The sequence below is a fragment of the Glycine soja genome, chromosome 2 (assembly GCF_004193775.1).
Source record: "Glycine soja cultivar W05 chromosome 2, ASM419377v2, whole genome shotgun sequence".
NCBI classification, from domain to species: Eukaryota; Viridiplantae; Streptophyta; class Magnoliopsida; order Fabales; family Fabaceae; genus Glycine; species Glycine soja.
Window position 1 is genome coordinate 48,829,216 of NC_041003.1, and position 15,093 is coordinate 48,844,308.

The following is a 15,093-nucleotide window of genomic DNA, read 5'->3' on the forward strand; positions in this document are numbered from 1 at the left end:
CGTCTGCTTTTGTTCTCGAGCTGCTCCCACTCAAGGCGCTAAACGTCTATGATGTTGAGCTTTTCAATGTGGAGCTTGTGGAAGCTCACGTCCACGGAGGATTTTCGCACGCTGACATAGACCTGGATGCACTCGCAGAAGTAGCCGAAGGAGAACATGCACTCATCGATGCAACGGAGGTCGTAGATGGCATCGGAGGGGATCAAATCAATATCGCGGATGCTACTAGTGGAACAGTAACTGTTGTTGTTAACAAAGTTGACAGAAATAATATAAGAATTAAAAATATAAGAAATCTAAATTGGTTTATCTAAACAAAAAATTTGAAATTCAAGGAATTTAAATTAGTTTATCCAAACAAAAAATTTTAAAAATCCAAGAATTTTAATTGATGTATTTAATTTTCCTGAATTTTCAACTCTCTAGACTTTTAAAATACTCCATCCAAACAGACAGCCAAGTTATTTCATATACATATTTATATTCTTTTAATAAGTCACAAGAAATTATTTTTTAAAATGTTCAGAAACAAGTTTCTTTTTTGAAAAAAAAAACCATTCTTACATATCAGTTCTACAGTCACCAGTTTGCTAAAAATCATTAGGGTTCAATATGTTAAGTACCTTTGACTCGATTAATAAAACACTAAAATATGTCTCTAAATAAGGAAAATATTTTGTTAGAATGAACAGGATATATTGGAATTATTCATATACAATATCATAATTATTGACTATAATGGTGAACTTATATAAAAACTGATTCTTTAAGTCTAAGAATCTCATAAGGAACTTCCATTCAAGATGCTTGAAAAATATATTATCACTAGCTTAAATGGTTTTCGAAGCTTAAAACATGGATAAACTAAAAGCAAAATGACAAGGAAATTAGCCAAACATTCGTTTTTAATTACTATCGCCACTCTCCAGCAGCATGTTAGGATAAATAGTCAAGGAAGTAAAGAAAGAAAATCAACAATCATGTAAGATAGACCCCACAGACATCTGTACAGCACCCATACTGATTCTAATCCCCTTTGCAAGGCTAGCTCTAGCTAGTGTATCATATCTTCAATGGCAACCATTCAATTAAAAACAAAAACAGAACAAAACAAAACCATCATTATCCAAACGGGCTCACTCTGATCTGATTCTATCCTCAGATGCAACAAAATTTTCTGAAGGTCACAAAGTTGGAGATATATGAATATGGTATAGATAAGTTACTATAATAACGTGTACAGCGGGAATTGTCAGGCTAAGTCATGGGGTTGTCAATTCTATCCTTCTTCAACGTGGCTTTCAGAAATTACCATCTTTTCAGCATCAGATGGACCAGAAATATCCTTCACGGTTTCAATTTCCATGCTGGCAGTGCCACTCTTTCTTTTCCTTCTATCCTGAAAGTCATTATATCAATCAGTTGTCTAGCTTACCTACGTTTTAGTGATTTGCTGTCAACAGATATACTTCAATATTATGTATTCACGAAGCACCAAAAAACATGCATTCAAAAGAGGACCATGCTCTTTATAAGATAATGCATCAGAATGCTAAGTATGTAGAAACAGTATACTCCCACCAATATGTTATGATGAAGTAAACGCATGCCATCTTAGAGTGATCATTAATGTGACATTTATGACACATTATGAGGATTAAAACCAACAATTATTTTTTTAAAGATAAAAACCAAAATTTTCCATATTTGTAGGAAACACGGACATATTTTTCCCCCAATTTTTTTCCTGAGAGTTCATCCAATATTTTGTTCTTTCTAGTTGGTGGTAGGTTAGCCAACACATGTATGAAGGAGAATAATGATAAGAATGCAAACAAGGTCAAAAAGTTGCAAAAATTTGATAAAAGACTCAAGAGTCAACTCATTAACTAAACACTAGAACTTAAATGTGAGAAAACAAGATATTGAAGGGAACCTCTCGAAATGGATATTCGTCAGCTTCAAGCATCCTCACAACTTGACTCATTTTAGGCCTCTTGTCAGCGTCAGGATCAATACACCTGAGTGCAACCAAAAGAGTGCGCTTCAAAGCACGCAGCGGTGGTTTAACTTCAAGGCTTGAGTCCACTACTTCTTCGGCCCTCCTTGTCCCCACCATTGTTTTGAGCCATTCAACTAGATTAACCTGTCATAATGAAGATTATCTCATCAGCTATTTGAAACACAGTGATGACTTCCAGTGGAAAGTATGGTTAGAACTGGCAAGCTGGCAGAGTTCATAAGAATTAGGCACCTCATTAGCAGGGCGCGCATAGTCTACAGGATCCCTTCCAGTAACTGCTTCCAGTAAGAGGACACCAAAGCTGTAAATGTCACTCTTCTCATTTAACAAACCACTGTTAGCATATTCTGGTGCCACGTAACTGAAATCCACAACAGAAGTGAGTTCCTAAGTGCATAAATCCTTTAAGTAAAAAATAAGGAAAGAGATAATAAATTTTCTGTATACCCAAACGTTCCCATTACTCTAGTGGTTATGTGACTTTCGCCTGAATCCAAAAGTTTGGCCAGACCAAAATCAGAAACCTTTGCATTGAATTCATCGTCAATCAATATGTTGCTAGACTTTATATCCCGGTGAATAACTTTTGGTTCTATTGCTTCATGTAAATAAGCAAGCCTGCCACCAGTCACAGTACATTAGGGGGGTTAATTAGCAGAACAAGTTCCATCGTTGAATCTTCCATAAAAATAAATTTGTAACTAATTAAGTAAAATATTTAAACTACAATAGGTCACTTGTCCATTATGTTTGAACTAATGGAAGGAATGGAGTGGAGTGAAATGAAATGGAATCCATTCCATTCCATCCAAAAATGCTCCTTTTCTTCCCCCCAATTTGGGGGTACTGGGTCGGGGTGGAACCAGATTTTCTAATTCAATTCCATTCCATCATAAAATATCAAAACAATGCAACGGTAAATTTATTTCATTCCATCACATTCTTTTTTTTTTTGAAAAGGCATTCCATCACATTCTACCCATTGTTAGTTATCCATATCCAAATATAGCCTAAGATAGTCAGTGGTCCGATGGGCAGATATTGTTGTTTAGACTAAAAACCTAATGGGCTTAAATAAACTATATGAAAATATAAAGTCTATAACATAATATTAACAAGAAACATAAATAAACAGTCAATAACATTTATGATATATTTTGACATGCAAAAAATACTAATAGTAATAACATTAATTAAAGGAACACAACATTGTTACAATCAAAACTCAGAGATGAGAGATTCATGATAATTATACTGAGTGATTTGGCACCAGACTATACAAATGATTACCATGGTATATATTTTAAGTTGCACCCTGAACTTACGCTTTGGCAGTGCCAAGTATAACTTTCATGCGGGCCTCCCAGGTAAGCGTCCCATATTGGTGCATGTTTCCATGTAACCATTGTTCTAAGTTACCATTGTTCACATATTCATACACAAGCAGCCTGAATATCAATCGGGAAGCACATTCATTATGACAGAATACATATATAGAGACATAACATAGAGAAAAGCTTATGTTCAATTTTGGACCAAGTAGAATATGACAATCATAAACCCAAAGCTGGCACTATTATTGAGAATGAATTTGTGAAATATAATACAAAATTGTTAGTGGATACTTTTCTGTAAGAAACCAGAGAAATTTTTTTACCTATGAACTCCTTCTACACAATATCCAAGAAGGCGTACAAGATGCTTATGTCTAACATGGCCGATAGCCTCCACTTCAACCCTGAATTCTTTCTCAGCTTGTCCCCTTGGAATTCAATGTAGAACTCAATTACATAACAAGATTAACAGAAGTTGTTGTTTATGTGTCATGCCAAAAAGTGCCACAAAAAAAACCCTTAAAGGGTATATCAATGATAAATAAATATCCTTACAAGTTGTTAAGAAGCTTCTTCACTGCCACCTCAGTCCCATTAATCAGTCTGCCCCTGTAAACAATGCCATATCCACCTTCACCAATGATGTTTTCGCTTGAGAAACGATTGGTTGCCATTTCCAGATCTCTAAGTGTAAACCAGTGGCCCCACCCAAGATGAGAAAATTCTGGTAAGCCAACTAAAGGAGAGGCAGTGGCCAGCCCTCCATGTGACAATGTAGATTGCTTCTTAACATTCCCAGAGCTTCCTTCTTCGGCCGACATTGAACTAAATCCTCTCTCATGATGATAAATTGAGCTGCACTGACTGATATTATCAGGATCACCAGATTTGCTCTTCCCTAAATGAACTGATACATTATCTGAATTCTTATCACTTGCCTTGTCATGAACAGGAATAACCACATTTTCTGGTTGAACATGAGAACTCTGCACCCCAACCTTGTCAACATCTATATCTTTTGAGACATTTGGTATTTGGGATACAGAATACTTGTCCAGAGATCTCCTACACTTTCTCCGAAACATCGCCCATATCGATAATATACACAGAATTAGCACAATAAATGCACCGACACCTATCCCAATCAAAACCCATCGTTTCAAACCCAAAAATGATGTCTTCTTTGACAATTCCATATTCAAAGAACTGTTGGATGACATAATTGGTTGCAACAAGTCAATCAATATCATCCCCACAAGTTCTTCAGCTGGTAGAGCCAAGACATTTCCACCCAAGTACAGGATTCAAGTTAAGTACTCCCCTTACTCAAGACTTCGAAACACACATCTGAACATTCTAATTTACAGCCAACATTTCAGTTCTTGCAACAATGCCATAAACAATAACCAAAGCCAGATTTCAACAAATCACTAATTGCATCTTAATCATGATTTAAGATAATCTCAGACTACAAAGTTTCCTGTAAGCTAAATTTGAAGATCAAAGGCTCCCATATCAGGCTTTATTGGCAAATGGCAATGGCATACAATAAAACAGAATCCAATTAATACAAGAAGCAGCATACATAATCAGCAGTTTCAAAACCAACACAATAGAAAAGGCATGATGAATGAATTCACAGTTTATCGGGAAAGTAAAATAACCTGATGAATGTTGATAAGCGCCATAATTTCTAATGAAAAGAAAAGGAAACCAGGAAAGCATCACTTATGATCCAAGCAAACAAAAGAGAAAGTGAAATGCATATTATCCAAAAAGTGGTAGAGAAAGACAAAGCATTTACCTTTGTGGTGATCCAAGGTAGCTAGACTCCTGAATCCTCTACCCAAAGAAGCAACAGGTTTCACACCTCATTTTGAACCGACAACTCAATGTGCAAAGAATACCTGAGGATGAGCAACACACATACCCTACAGCAAAATCCAGATGCTGCAAAAGATGTAGTGGCACAACAGTAGGTAATAAGTGGGCCACACTTAAAACAAAAAATGAAAATACATTTTAAAAAAATGCAAGGGAATGCCAGACAAAAATCTTATTTTGATGGGAAAAATAAAGAGGCAGAGAGAGAATGGTTGTATTTTACTAATTTTAGAGAAGAGGAAGAGTAAATGCGGTAAAAATGGTTGGTGGGTATTGTGTTGTGTTGTGTCTGAGAGCAGGACCAGAACAAGCTGGAAAGGAAGCTTGGTTTGCAATGAAGGAAAGCGGAGACAGAGAGAGAGAAGAAACAGTAAAGGGAAAGCAAATGTGAAATGAATAGGTAAGTATGGTGTTTATGGATGGCTGGTAGAAAGAAGATTAAAAAAAGAAGTAAAACTGTAATGAGTAAGGAAGAAAGGTAAAGTAAAGTGAAGAGAGAGAGTAAGGAGAGAGGGTCAACCTCAATCCAACAGAGGAGCTAAGCACCAAATCTAGGCTTCCTCTGATGTCCTCACTAAACTGTCCTATTTGTGTGAAAGGGAAAAATCCTGTGCAAATCTTGAAACTTGGCACCATGCTATTATGCTTCCCCTCACATGCCATTTCAATTTGCTTTGGGTTTTGGTTTTTGGACATAGCCCAAAATTAACTATGTTTTGAACGGATCATAGAAAACCAAGATGGAAAGAAAATCTTAAAATTATAATAATAATAAAAAAAGATAATCTTAAAATTTAATTTGTAAATTAAATAAAAATATATCATTATTTAAAGAAAATTTTATTCTTAATGTTGAATAAATTATTGTATATATCACATCTCAAAGATAATTTATTTATTTTTCCTAGTATAGCTTGATATGTTCAATCCTAGACTAATTATTTCATATTATTGAGAGAGAGGAAAAAAATAACATTTGAATATGTAATAAGAAAAAACATTTTTAAAAATTATGGGAAAAGCCAACAAATATAAACAGTGAAGTAATAAAATTACGTTTTTTCTTAACCAACTCAAACTTAGCCAAGTAAGGTTAAGAAAATAATTATCTTCCACTTTTTTTCCCATTACAACTCAAATTTATGACTTTATTTAAGGGGGAAAAAAAACTTTTTTGTTATGTACAGTTGTAAGCCAACCAATAGCATATATAATTTGTTATTATTATAAGAAATTAATTCCTTACCAGCAATGGCTAAACTTCTTTTTCAGATTAGATTAAATGTGTCGAAGTAGGAAGCTTTTAGTTGCCAGCTTATTGAAAATACATACATTAGGCGAAATATAACTTGCAGAAAGGTATGTTTTTTTGCCCCTCTTAATAGATGATGTCATGCCTTGATGTTTAACTATGCCCCGTATGATATAAAATTCCGGTGACTATAGTGAGAGAAATAATTTTGTCAATACGTTTTGACTAAGTTTGATCTTCAGACCTCTCCTGAGAAAAAATCGCAAGCTTGAGTAAAAAATTTTGCATTTTCTGAGTATCATTATGGGTTTAGAGGGCCACAAAAAGCCACCAATGAAGGAAGAAATAGATACTTTGATTCGAAGCATATTTTTTTATTGAAGATAATCCGGACAAAACCTTTGCACTTTTCCTCACCTTTTTAAATTAATTACTATTAGAATTACTATTTTTTATTATCTAATATTATACGAGATTACGAGCTTATAATTACTATTGGCTCAAACTATTGTCAAGGTATTTTTTTAATCCACATTTGATATTATCTTATATATATGGTTCAACTCTTAAAAAAAAAAATTGTGTGTACTCAACTCTTGCATATAGAGATTTAGTATTTCACAGGGAACAAAATTTCTATATTAATATAAAAATATATAACAAAAATAAAATATCCAAATGTATAAAGTAGCAATTTAATCAAATATTATCATTTCACAAAGATGAAAGTAATTTTACCCTGTGATAGCGGAAATGATGAGGTTTTATAATTAACAAATGAGAATTGAAAATATCTGTTATTCAATTATTTTAATAGTGTGGGCCAAAGATTGAATATGTCAATAGATATATATTTGTTATAATTTGAATTCTAACAATACTATTATTTTTTTTAAAGCAACAATAGTAATTATTAGAGATTAAATTGTGAGTAAATCTTTGTGAATTTTTTCATACAGCGTGCATAGATAGTTCTTAGTCGGATCAAAAGAGTAAATTAGTTGAAGTGATTCCTTAAATTTGAGTATTTTTTGTCCTTCATATTAAAAATTATTTTATTTAATTCTCCAATTTTACAAAATGTTGTTTTGATCCCTTGTAGCTAACGGTGTTAAACTCGTTGTTTTGACATCCACATCAATAATACACGTGAAATTAATTAAATAACAATTTTTAATAAAAAAAATAGTTTAAGTATTCTTTTATCTCTTAAAATTGCGTCCCCAAATTTAAAAAATTACATATATACATCACATTATTACATTAGGATTATTAGAATTAGGAAGTAAATTGTGACCATTCAAAAATTCAGTTAACTAAGTATGAAAGTCTCGTCACATAAATTCCCATCTTTCTCAAGCACACATGATTTATTCATATTTTAAAGAAATTATATGTAACTTCTTCGAGCTCCAACAAAAAAAAACATTTTGTAACAAAGAAAAACACGATCTAGCTACACTTTGACCACATTCAATATATATATATATATATATATATATATATATATATATATATATATATATATATATATATAATTTGCATCAATCCAATTTCCATTTTGACTGCGGAGGTAAATAAATTTGGGGAAAAGATTTGTGTGGAGAACACCAATCTTCTAGTTAACACCAAGAGAGAAAAAGAGAAAGATGAAATATAAATGTGACTATAATAAGTAATATGATCTTATAAGAAAAAAGAGATTATGGTCTTGTGAACCCTTAGACACCACTCCCTTCATGATTATGGTCTTGTGAGTTTCAGAAATCATCTTCTCATAATCAGTGTCCCCTGTTTCTCCAAGGATGACGTACATGTTTGCAACGTTCAATCTCCAACGTACAAAGAGATACCTATATATAAGCAAATAATAAACATTCAGTATTTGTAAATATAATACTGTAATTACATTTAACTTAATATTATAATATATATATATATATATATAGCAATATATACTTTGTATCCTAATTTTTTTTTTTAAAAACATCGTATTTACATATATGATATCCATTTCTTGTACTCATATCACATATACAACATAATAAGGCAATTAAAGGCAGGTCAATTATTAAGTTAGGTAATATGAATTGAGTGTGGGATCAAGTTTCCACAATTCTTTTTCACTCTCTTATTTCCTCCCTCTCATAGGTGCTAGTATCAACTTCTCCTTGAAAGAAAAAAAAAACACATAAATCTACAGGTCCTCAGCACTCGCTAGCAACATTTTTGTTATATAATTCACTATCTATCTTTTTCATTGCTCCATGCTATTGCTAACATGCAATAACGTTAATTTATCCAACTCCACTTGCTTCCTGCAAGATAAAGTATAGTACTTGATTATATTCAGATTTTTACTCTCTAGTTTTCATTTGACATGCAAATGGCAATTAACGCACTATGCCTATTTTCCTCTCATATCAACTTAACGGATAGATCTGATGAAATATTTAGTTTTAGAAATAAATTTAAATTCATTATATGTCTAATAATATGTTATACGCTTTGTTAAAATTGACATCTTATGTATTTTCAAACTTATTAAATAAATGTGATGACACATTATATAACATAAAATTCATACCTTTGAACCCGTTTGATTTTATATATTTAAAAACTTGCCCAAAATGGTTAAAAAATTGTTGTGAGGCACTCACCCAAAGCCTATGATGTCTGAACAAAATGGTTAAAAATCAAGGGACAATGTCGCCCATGTGTTTGATGCGAAAGTTTGTGGCAAGTGAGCCATCATCCCTCAAAGTGGTAATCGCCATCGACCAAATTAACTTTATCTCTTCTCTTAACACATTTTCCCTTCATTGTTTTCGAGCCTTTTACAAAATATATATGCATGCCTTTCCGAAATATCTAGTAATGCATTAAATTGATTGCACCAAATTTTAGTTTCGATACGATTGATTTCATTGACACGTCCTCTCCTTTAGCAATCAGACAAGAAGGGTACGTAGCTATTTGGGTGAGACTTGGCAAAAGCAGACAAACTAGTGTTTGTGGCACTTCGTCACACTTATCCTTTTGTTTTAGACTGATTCACTGAATTCGATTCCAATTAATATATCAAAAAGAAAAATGTTGCTTGTTGTCTTGGTTCTTCTTAGTTATCTTTGATAAACTTTAGGAACCATTCACGAGTAGTTTAAAGATATTAATTAAGAATTAATGCATAAATATATTAGTAATAACATTAAATTTTACGTATTACTTTTAGTAACAATTTTTCACTTTTATTTTTTTTAATTAGTGTTCTAATTAATATTCTCCCACACGTAACAACGAAAAATATGTGATAAATTTTGTATTCGTAAAATTTAAAAAAGACAAAAAATAAAAAATAAAAAATGAAAGGGTTCTCCGAGATGGCTCAATCTAGATACTTGAGATTTTATGGGCTAAAAGATTGAAAATTTAAACCATCTTGAGACTTGCTAAATCGTTTTCTTTTTTTTGAAAGTGACTTTGTAAATAGTTAAAATGTCCATACATAAAAATAATTAATATTGTTTATTTCCGCTATTTTCTTTTCCTTCTTTTTGCTTGTCATTGTGTTGCTAAATCCTGTAAACACAAAAATCAGATAGCACATTAGGGAAGCAGCCCGCAATTTGTTTACTTTACTGTTTAGTTGTTTAAGCAAAGAAATAACCAAAGAAATTGATTACTTTACTGATGTTTAGTTGTTTAAGCAGCCCGCAATTTGTAAGATTAGAGTAAGAAGAATTAACTGTATAATGTTTTAGCAAATCGATTACCCTTTTTTTAAGTACTTGAATTTTGAGGAATTATGAGTAGTACCTGTAAAAGGCTTGCCAAACCCTTTTCTTGTAGCACCACTTTGACCAGTGAGACAATTGTACCAGACTACGTAACAGTCAATTTTCAGATTCATTTGAACTTCATTTTTCCTTTAGTTCACTTTAATTTAAGTTACTAAGATGCTTAACTATTCATCTACTCTAATGAGTAAATCAAACAACATAACCGTTTAATGCTTTAGAGGATGAAAAAAAATGGAATGCTTAAATCTGAATGACAATAAAAACTAATCCAGATGCACATTATGATGAACATCAATCATGTCGTCCTGTATAAACTAATTCATAGTATTATTAATTTGACCTTTTAAAAAAGAACTCTAAAAGTAATTTTTATTTTCCTATTTTATGTACTTAATTAAAAGACATGATTGTTAAGTAGCCATGCATTTAATTGTTATTATTAATTTCATGGAAATTGAAAATCTCCCCCTACACCTTGTCCGTCAGCACCTTGTGGTGGGCTAATGGAAACCCAAAGCAAAGAAAGTGTAATCGCAATGAGACCTGACCACACAAACACAATAGTTGGTGTCTTGCCTCTCCTCCCCATCAAACCTTTGGCAAACGGGTACAAATGAGCAAGCACCCAAAAACTGAAGAATGCACCTCCAATAAACTTGCTCCATTGTGGGTTGGCACTGTAAATAGTCCTTGAAAACGCAACCGCAATGGCAATGATGTTGGTCATAGCAATAACAATCGGCGGAACCATGAGTGAGCTCCACTTTACTATATACAAATCTGCAAACATGTCGTCCTCGTCTTCACCCGCTGATTTCGACGTTAGAGTGAAAGATATCTCAATGCCAGCCATCACCTTCAGGAGTCCTTGCACCACAGCAGCCAAGTGAGCACTGGTTCCAGAAATCAGCCAAAATTGTTCGTTTCTCCACCATTGCTCTAACTCCACACCAGACCACTTCACCTCCAGAATGGCCAGCATCACCAGGCATACGGTGATGATGAGCAAGTAGATTAAGAAGGCGATGCTGAGGGTTTCGACAATGAAGGAACCAGAGAATAGAGAGAGTGCAGGGAGGAAGCAGTACACGACTAGGAAGAGGGAGGTGAAAGGGTAGATTCCAACGTTGAGGTAAGAGAGACGTTGGAGAATCTTGAGGCGCTTGCTGGCGAGGAATGCGTTGTTCTTTGAGAAGAATATTTCGACTGAGCCTGTGGCCCATCTCAGCACCTGGTGCAGTCTATCAGTTAGGTTGATTGGTGCTGATCCGCGAAATGCATCTCGCTTCGTTATGCAATACACCGATCGCCATCCCCGGTTATGCATGCGGTATCCTGTAACCACATCTTCAGTCACAGACCCATAAATCCATCCCACTCTATCTCCCCATTCAGTCTTGTCTTCATACCTATACATATACATAGATAACAAATTTTAAACACACTTTGAGAAAATAAGATATGCACTCATAATGTAAAATACTTTGATTGGTTGATCCACTCAAGTGTGTCGGTGCATTATCATTAGAATCAAACACTTTTGTTACAAAGAAAACTTTCATTCTAGTTTATATAGAGAAAAGATACGTATGTTACGAACCAACAAGAAATGACAGATACGGCTTCAGCTACGGTAGTAGCATCGAGTGGCTCGCGAGGAGCCCTAAGAACACCAAGTGGGCGTCCAAACTTGATGGCGGGGTGATCTGCTAAAGGACGTCCCTGGAACTCAGCGACGGGTATGCTCTCAGCCAACATGGTTGAATTTCCAAAGCGCTTGGGCAGTAAGTTCACGTCAAGATTTGGATCAAACTCGCTAGCATTCATGGCCGGTGTTTCAGACCCTTCAATCTTTTTACCATCTTTATTGTCACTGTCCTTGTCCGCGAAGGGAGGGTCGAATCCGTATAAAGCAAATCGTCGAAACATGCATCCAGTTCCCACGTACATTGGACCTTGAAGACCATCAAGGGCTCGCATGTTTCCATCAAAGAACACAGTGTTGTGATTGGCATAACGATCTGAAGGGTCAATGCCTTCGAATCTTTGTGGGAATTGGATGTAGCATATGTCCTCGCCACCTCTGTCCATCATGAAGCACATGCCTTCTCGTACTGCCTTGCAATTGTAGATGTAATGATCACAATCAAGGTTGAGAATGAATGGGCCATTCGACAAAATTGCAGATGCTCGAACTAATGCATTCATGGCACCGGCTTTCTTGTTGTGATCATAACCTGGTCGTTTCTCCCGAGAAACATATACAAACATTGGCAACCGTGTATCAACCTCGGTGAAGTCTAGAATCTTGTCATCATCGGCACTTCCAAATAACGGATCGGGACTTGGTGGCTTCAACATCACCTATATTCATTAAATGCCAAAAAGTTGGATTAAAATAGTACTATTATATATGAAATTGATGTTAAATTGATTCTTGGATATGTCATCATATCTTTTTTTATTTTAATAGTTACTTAAATTGCTAGCCAAGTAGCAACAAAGGTTGGCCCAGTTTATAAGGAATGAATTTATCACACAAGGACGACATAGGTTTGATTCCCGATCCTGATGTGTTGTATTAAGCCTTGAAGTCTATCTTGATCTGATTTTATGTAAGCCCCCAAGACTGAACTCCTCTAAACTTTTTTAAGTAAAAAAAATGCTAGCTAGGTGTAGTACCTGAAGTATTCCAGCATGATCACCCTTAGCATGTTCACTAGAAGGAGTAGCCCAAGTACCAGGCCAGTGGGTGCCATCAGCCATCCATGTGGACTTTAACACTTTGACAGGCTCAGAAGGGTCAGCCCCACTCTCCTTCATATGCTTCATCATCTTCATTTCCTCTCTCGCATTAAATGCATCAGATCTTCTCCTTATGGAATCTGGTAGGCCATTTATGCGTACCTTGAACTCATCATACTCCCTCTTAACCCTCCTTCTGTCCTTGACAAAATCTGTCCTGCTTTTGTTCTTGGTAGGATCAACTTTTAAGCTAAAATACGATTCTGGATTCCTCGGCTCGATGTTGTGCTTTCGGCAAAAGGGAACCCATAAATCAGCAAAACTTGCAGCCTCAGCCATGGCTTCGAAAGTCAAGAGAGCACCTCCATCATCAGAAATGTAACACGCAAGCTTTTCAACAGGGTAATCAACTGCTAATATGGAAAGAATGGTATTGGCAGTGGTTAGAGGTGGCTCCTTCTCAGGATCAGCAGTGGACACAAAGAGGTCCATACCGGGTAGATCAGATCGCCCTGTGGGATTTGATGGGGATGGACTATCAAATTTTTCGTGAAGGACTGCAAGGTCAGTGGAACGATTCACAGGGCAAAGCTTTGGAACTTGATCTAGAATCCATGAGAAGCCAAACCATATCTCACATGTAATTGACATAATCCACAACCAAACTGCATCTTTATTTGGATTTACCACTCTCCAATGTAAAAAAAAGATCAATACCACAAATCTCACCAAGATAAGTAACCTGCAAATAGATATAGATATAGACATATATTTAGTCATGTAACAATAATTATTATTATCATTATAATTACAAACTATGGGAAGTATATATAACTTGATGAAATTAACCTGTAAGGACTTATGATGCCTGATGGAATTGGTGTTACCCGGCTCAAAGGCTTCCACGGCTTCTCTGGATCCAGCATTCCTGCCTTTAGGGCATCATCACCATACATGTCATCTTGAGGCCAATATGCATTACCAACTCCGTAGGTACCTTGAGTCTCAAACAACCACTTGTTATGATCAAATTCTCCATTTTGATTTCTCTTCATAACTGACATGTTGTTTGGATTGCGTTTGGAACCATTTGGGGCTGGCAATGGCAATGCCCCATTGTTGGAATACTGATCTGTGAGGTCTTCCTCATATTCCCCCACTTTATATGGCTCCTTGCAACCGGGACACATACCAGATTCTTTTTGTGCATCTATAAAGCAATCTCTACAAATCTTGTACCTAAATTTGAATTATTATTATGTAATTTAGTTAGTTCCTCTTAATTTCTCAACAAGGAATCAAATAAAAATAATGTCAAAATTAAGATATGATAATAATAATAATAATCAATTTCCACATACCTACACTCACAGGGAGTGACATCACGTCCCCTCTCATCCCTCATGACCCTGCCATCACAAATTGAACATAGAGAGCCTTTGGAGCCTGCCATTTGAGGATGAGTGACTTCAGAATCAATGACCTTATCCATTAGATGCGCTCTAGTCACGCTGTTGAATCCACCGGTAAATAAAGAATTAGAAACATATTGTTCTTCAGCTTTCATTGCAACAGATGAGTCCATGGGTTGATTGTCTGGGGTAGGAGGAATATGAACAGTGTAGTTCATGTAATCCCCTGATAAGTCTGAAGACACATCAATTTCATCCCTTGAAAGACTCACATATCTCCCACTTGAAGTTCTTCTCGCAAACTTAACACTTGGCCCGCCAGAGCTTTGTGACCCTTGAGATGTTGATCCTCCTGAATTACGTCCAGATTTCTTCGAAGATTGCCTATTAATGGATGACATTGTTTCTAATTGCTACACCTTACACCTACACCTCTAAAATTTAATTACTACTTTTCTAGTAATTAATTAACAAAGTCGATCTACATGTACATTGTATCTGATTGATAAATAGCTTTATGAAGAGAAATTAAATTAAACGAGAAATGTAAATAAAATTACACCAACTTTAATTTACCATGCATGGCAAGATCTATTGGATGTTGAACATGTTATAGCTACAATTAAAGATAAGAATGGAAGTT

General features: G+C 34.9%; 2 protein-coding genes across 7 annotated transcripts; both read right to left on the minus strand.

Moving 5' to 3' along the window:
- Nucleotides 1-887: 887 nt before the first annotated feature.
- On the minus strand, nucleotides 888-5,778 carry LOC114401812 (probable receptor-like protein kinase At2g42960). 6 transcript variants are annotated; one of them, XM_028364422.1, is made up of 9 exons: nucleotides 5,162-5,697; nucleotides 5,022-5,050; nucleotides 3,913-4,713; nucleotides 3,681-3,785; nucleotides 3,349-3,471; nucleotides 2,471-2,641; nucleotides 2,255-2,384; nucleotides 1,937-2,146; nucleotides 888-1,399 (listed from the first exon to the last, which is right to left on the minus strand). In XM_028364422.1, exons 3-9 carry the CDS (start codon nucleotides 4,605-4,607, stop codon nucleotides 1,280-1,282), a joined length of 1,554 nt encoding a protein of 517 aa, XP_028220223.1. In that variant the 5' UTR covers nucleotides 4,608-4,713; nucleotides 5,022-5,050; nucleotides 5,162-5,697; the 3' UTR covers nucleotides 888-1,279. The 6 variants fall into 6 exon arrangements, with proteins under 6 accessions (XP_028220223.1, XP_028220207.1, XP_028220214.1 ...); XM_028364406.1 differs by having other exon boundaries at nucleotides 3,913-4,877; XM_028364413.1 differs by adding an exon at nucleotides 5,762-5,778 and having other exon boundaries at nucleotides 3,913-5,307.
- Nucleotides 5,779-10,685: 4,907 nt separating this feature from the next.
- Nucleotides 10,686-14,851, minus strand: LOC114372095 (cellulose synthase-like protein D4). The gene is made up of 5 exons (XM_028329498.1): nucleotides 14,400-14,851; nucleotides 13,888-14,277; nucleotides 12,976-13,780; nucleotides 11,894-12,657; nucleotides 10,686-11,702 (listed from the first exon to the last, which is right to left on the minus strand). Exons 1-5 carry the CDS (start codon nucleotides 14,849-14,851, stop codon nucleotides 10,739-10,741), a joined length of 3,375 nt encoding a protein of 1,124 aa, XP_028185299.1. The 3' UTR covers nucleotides 10,686-10,738.
- Nucleotides 14,852-15,093: the final 242 nt, after the last annotated feature.

Excerpts from the sequence above, each read along its gene's own strand:
- LOC114372095 (XM_028329498.1), bottom strand. The coding sequence starts at position 14,851 with ATGTCATCCATTAATAGGCAATCTTCGAAGAAATCTGGACGTAATTCA. Across the intron at positions 13,781-13,887 it reads GGCATCATAAGTCCTTACAG|GTTACTTATCTTGGTGAGAT; the intron begins GTTAATTTCATC and ends ATCTATTTGCAG. Across the intron at positions 12,658-12,975 it reads ATCATGCTGGAATACTTCAG|GTGATGTTGAAGCCACCAAG; the intron begins GTACTACACCTA and ends TAATGAATATAG.
- LOC114401812 (XM_028364413.1), bottom strand. The coding sequence starts at position 4,607 with ATGATATTGATTGACTTGTTGCAACCAATTATGTCATCCAACAGTTCT. Across the intron at positions 3,472-3,680 it reads TGTGTAGAAGGAGTTCATAG|GCTGCTTGTGTATGAATATG; the intron begins GTAAAAAAATTT and ends ATTGATATTCAG. Across the intron at positions 2,147-2,254 it reads ATGCGCGCCCTGCTAATGAG|GTTAATCTAGTTGAATGGCT; the intron begins GTGCCTAATTCT and ends TCATTATGACAG.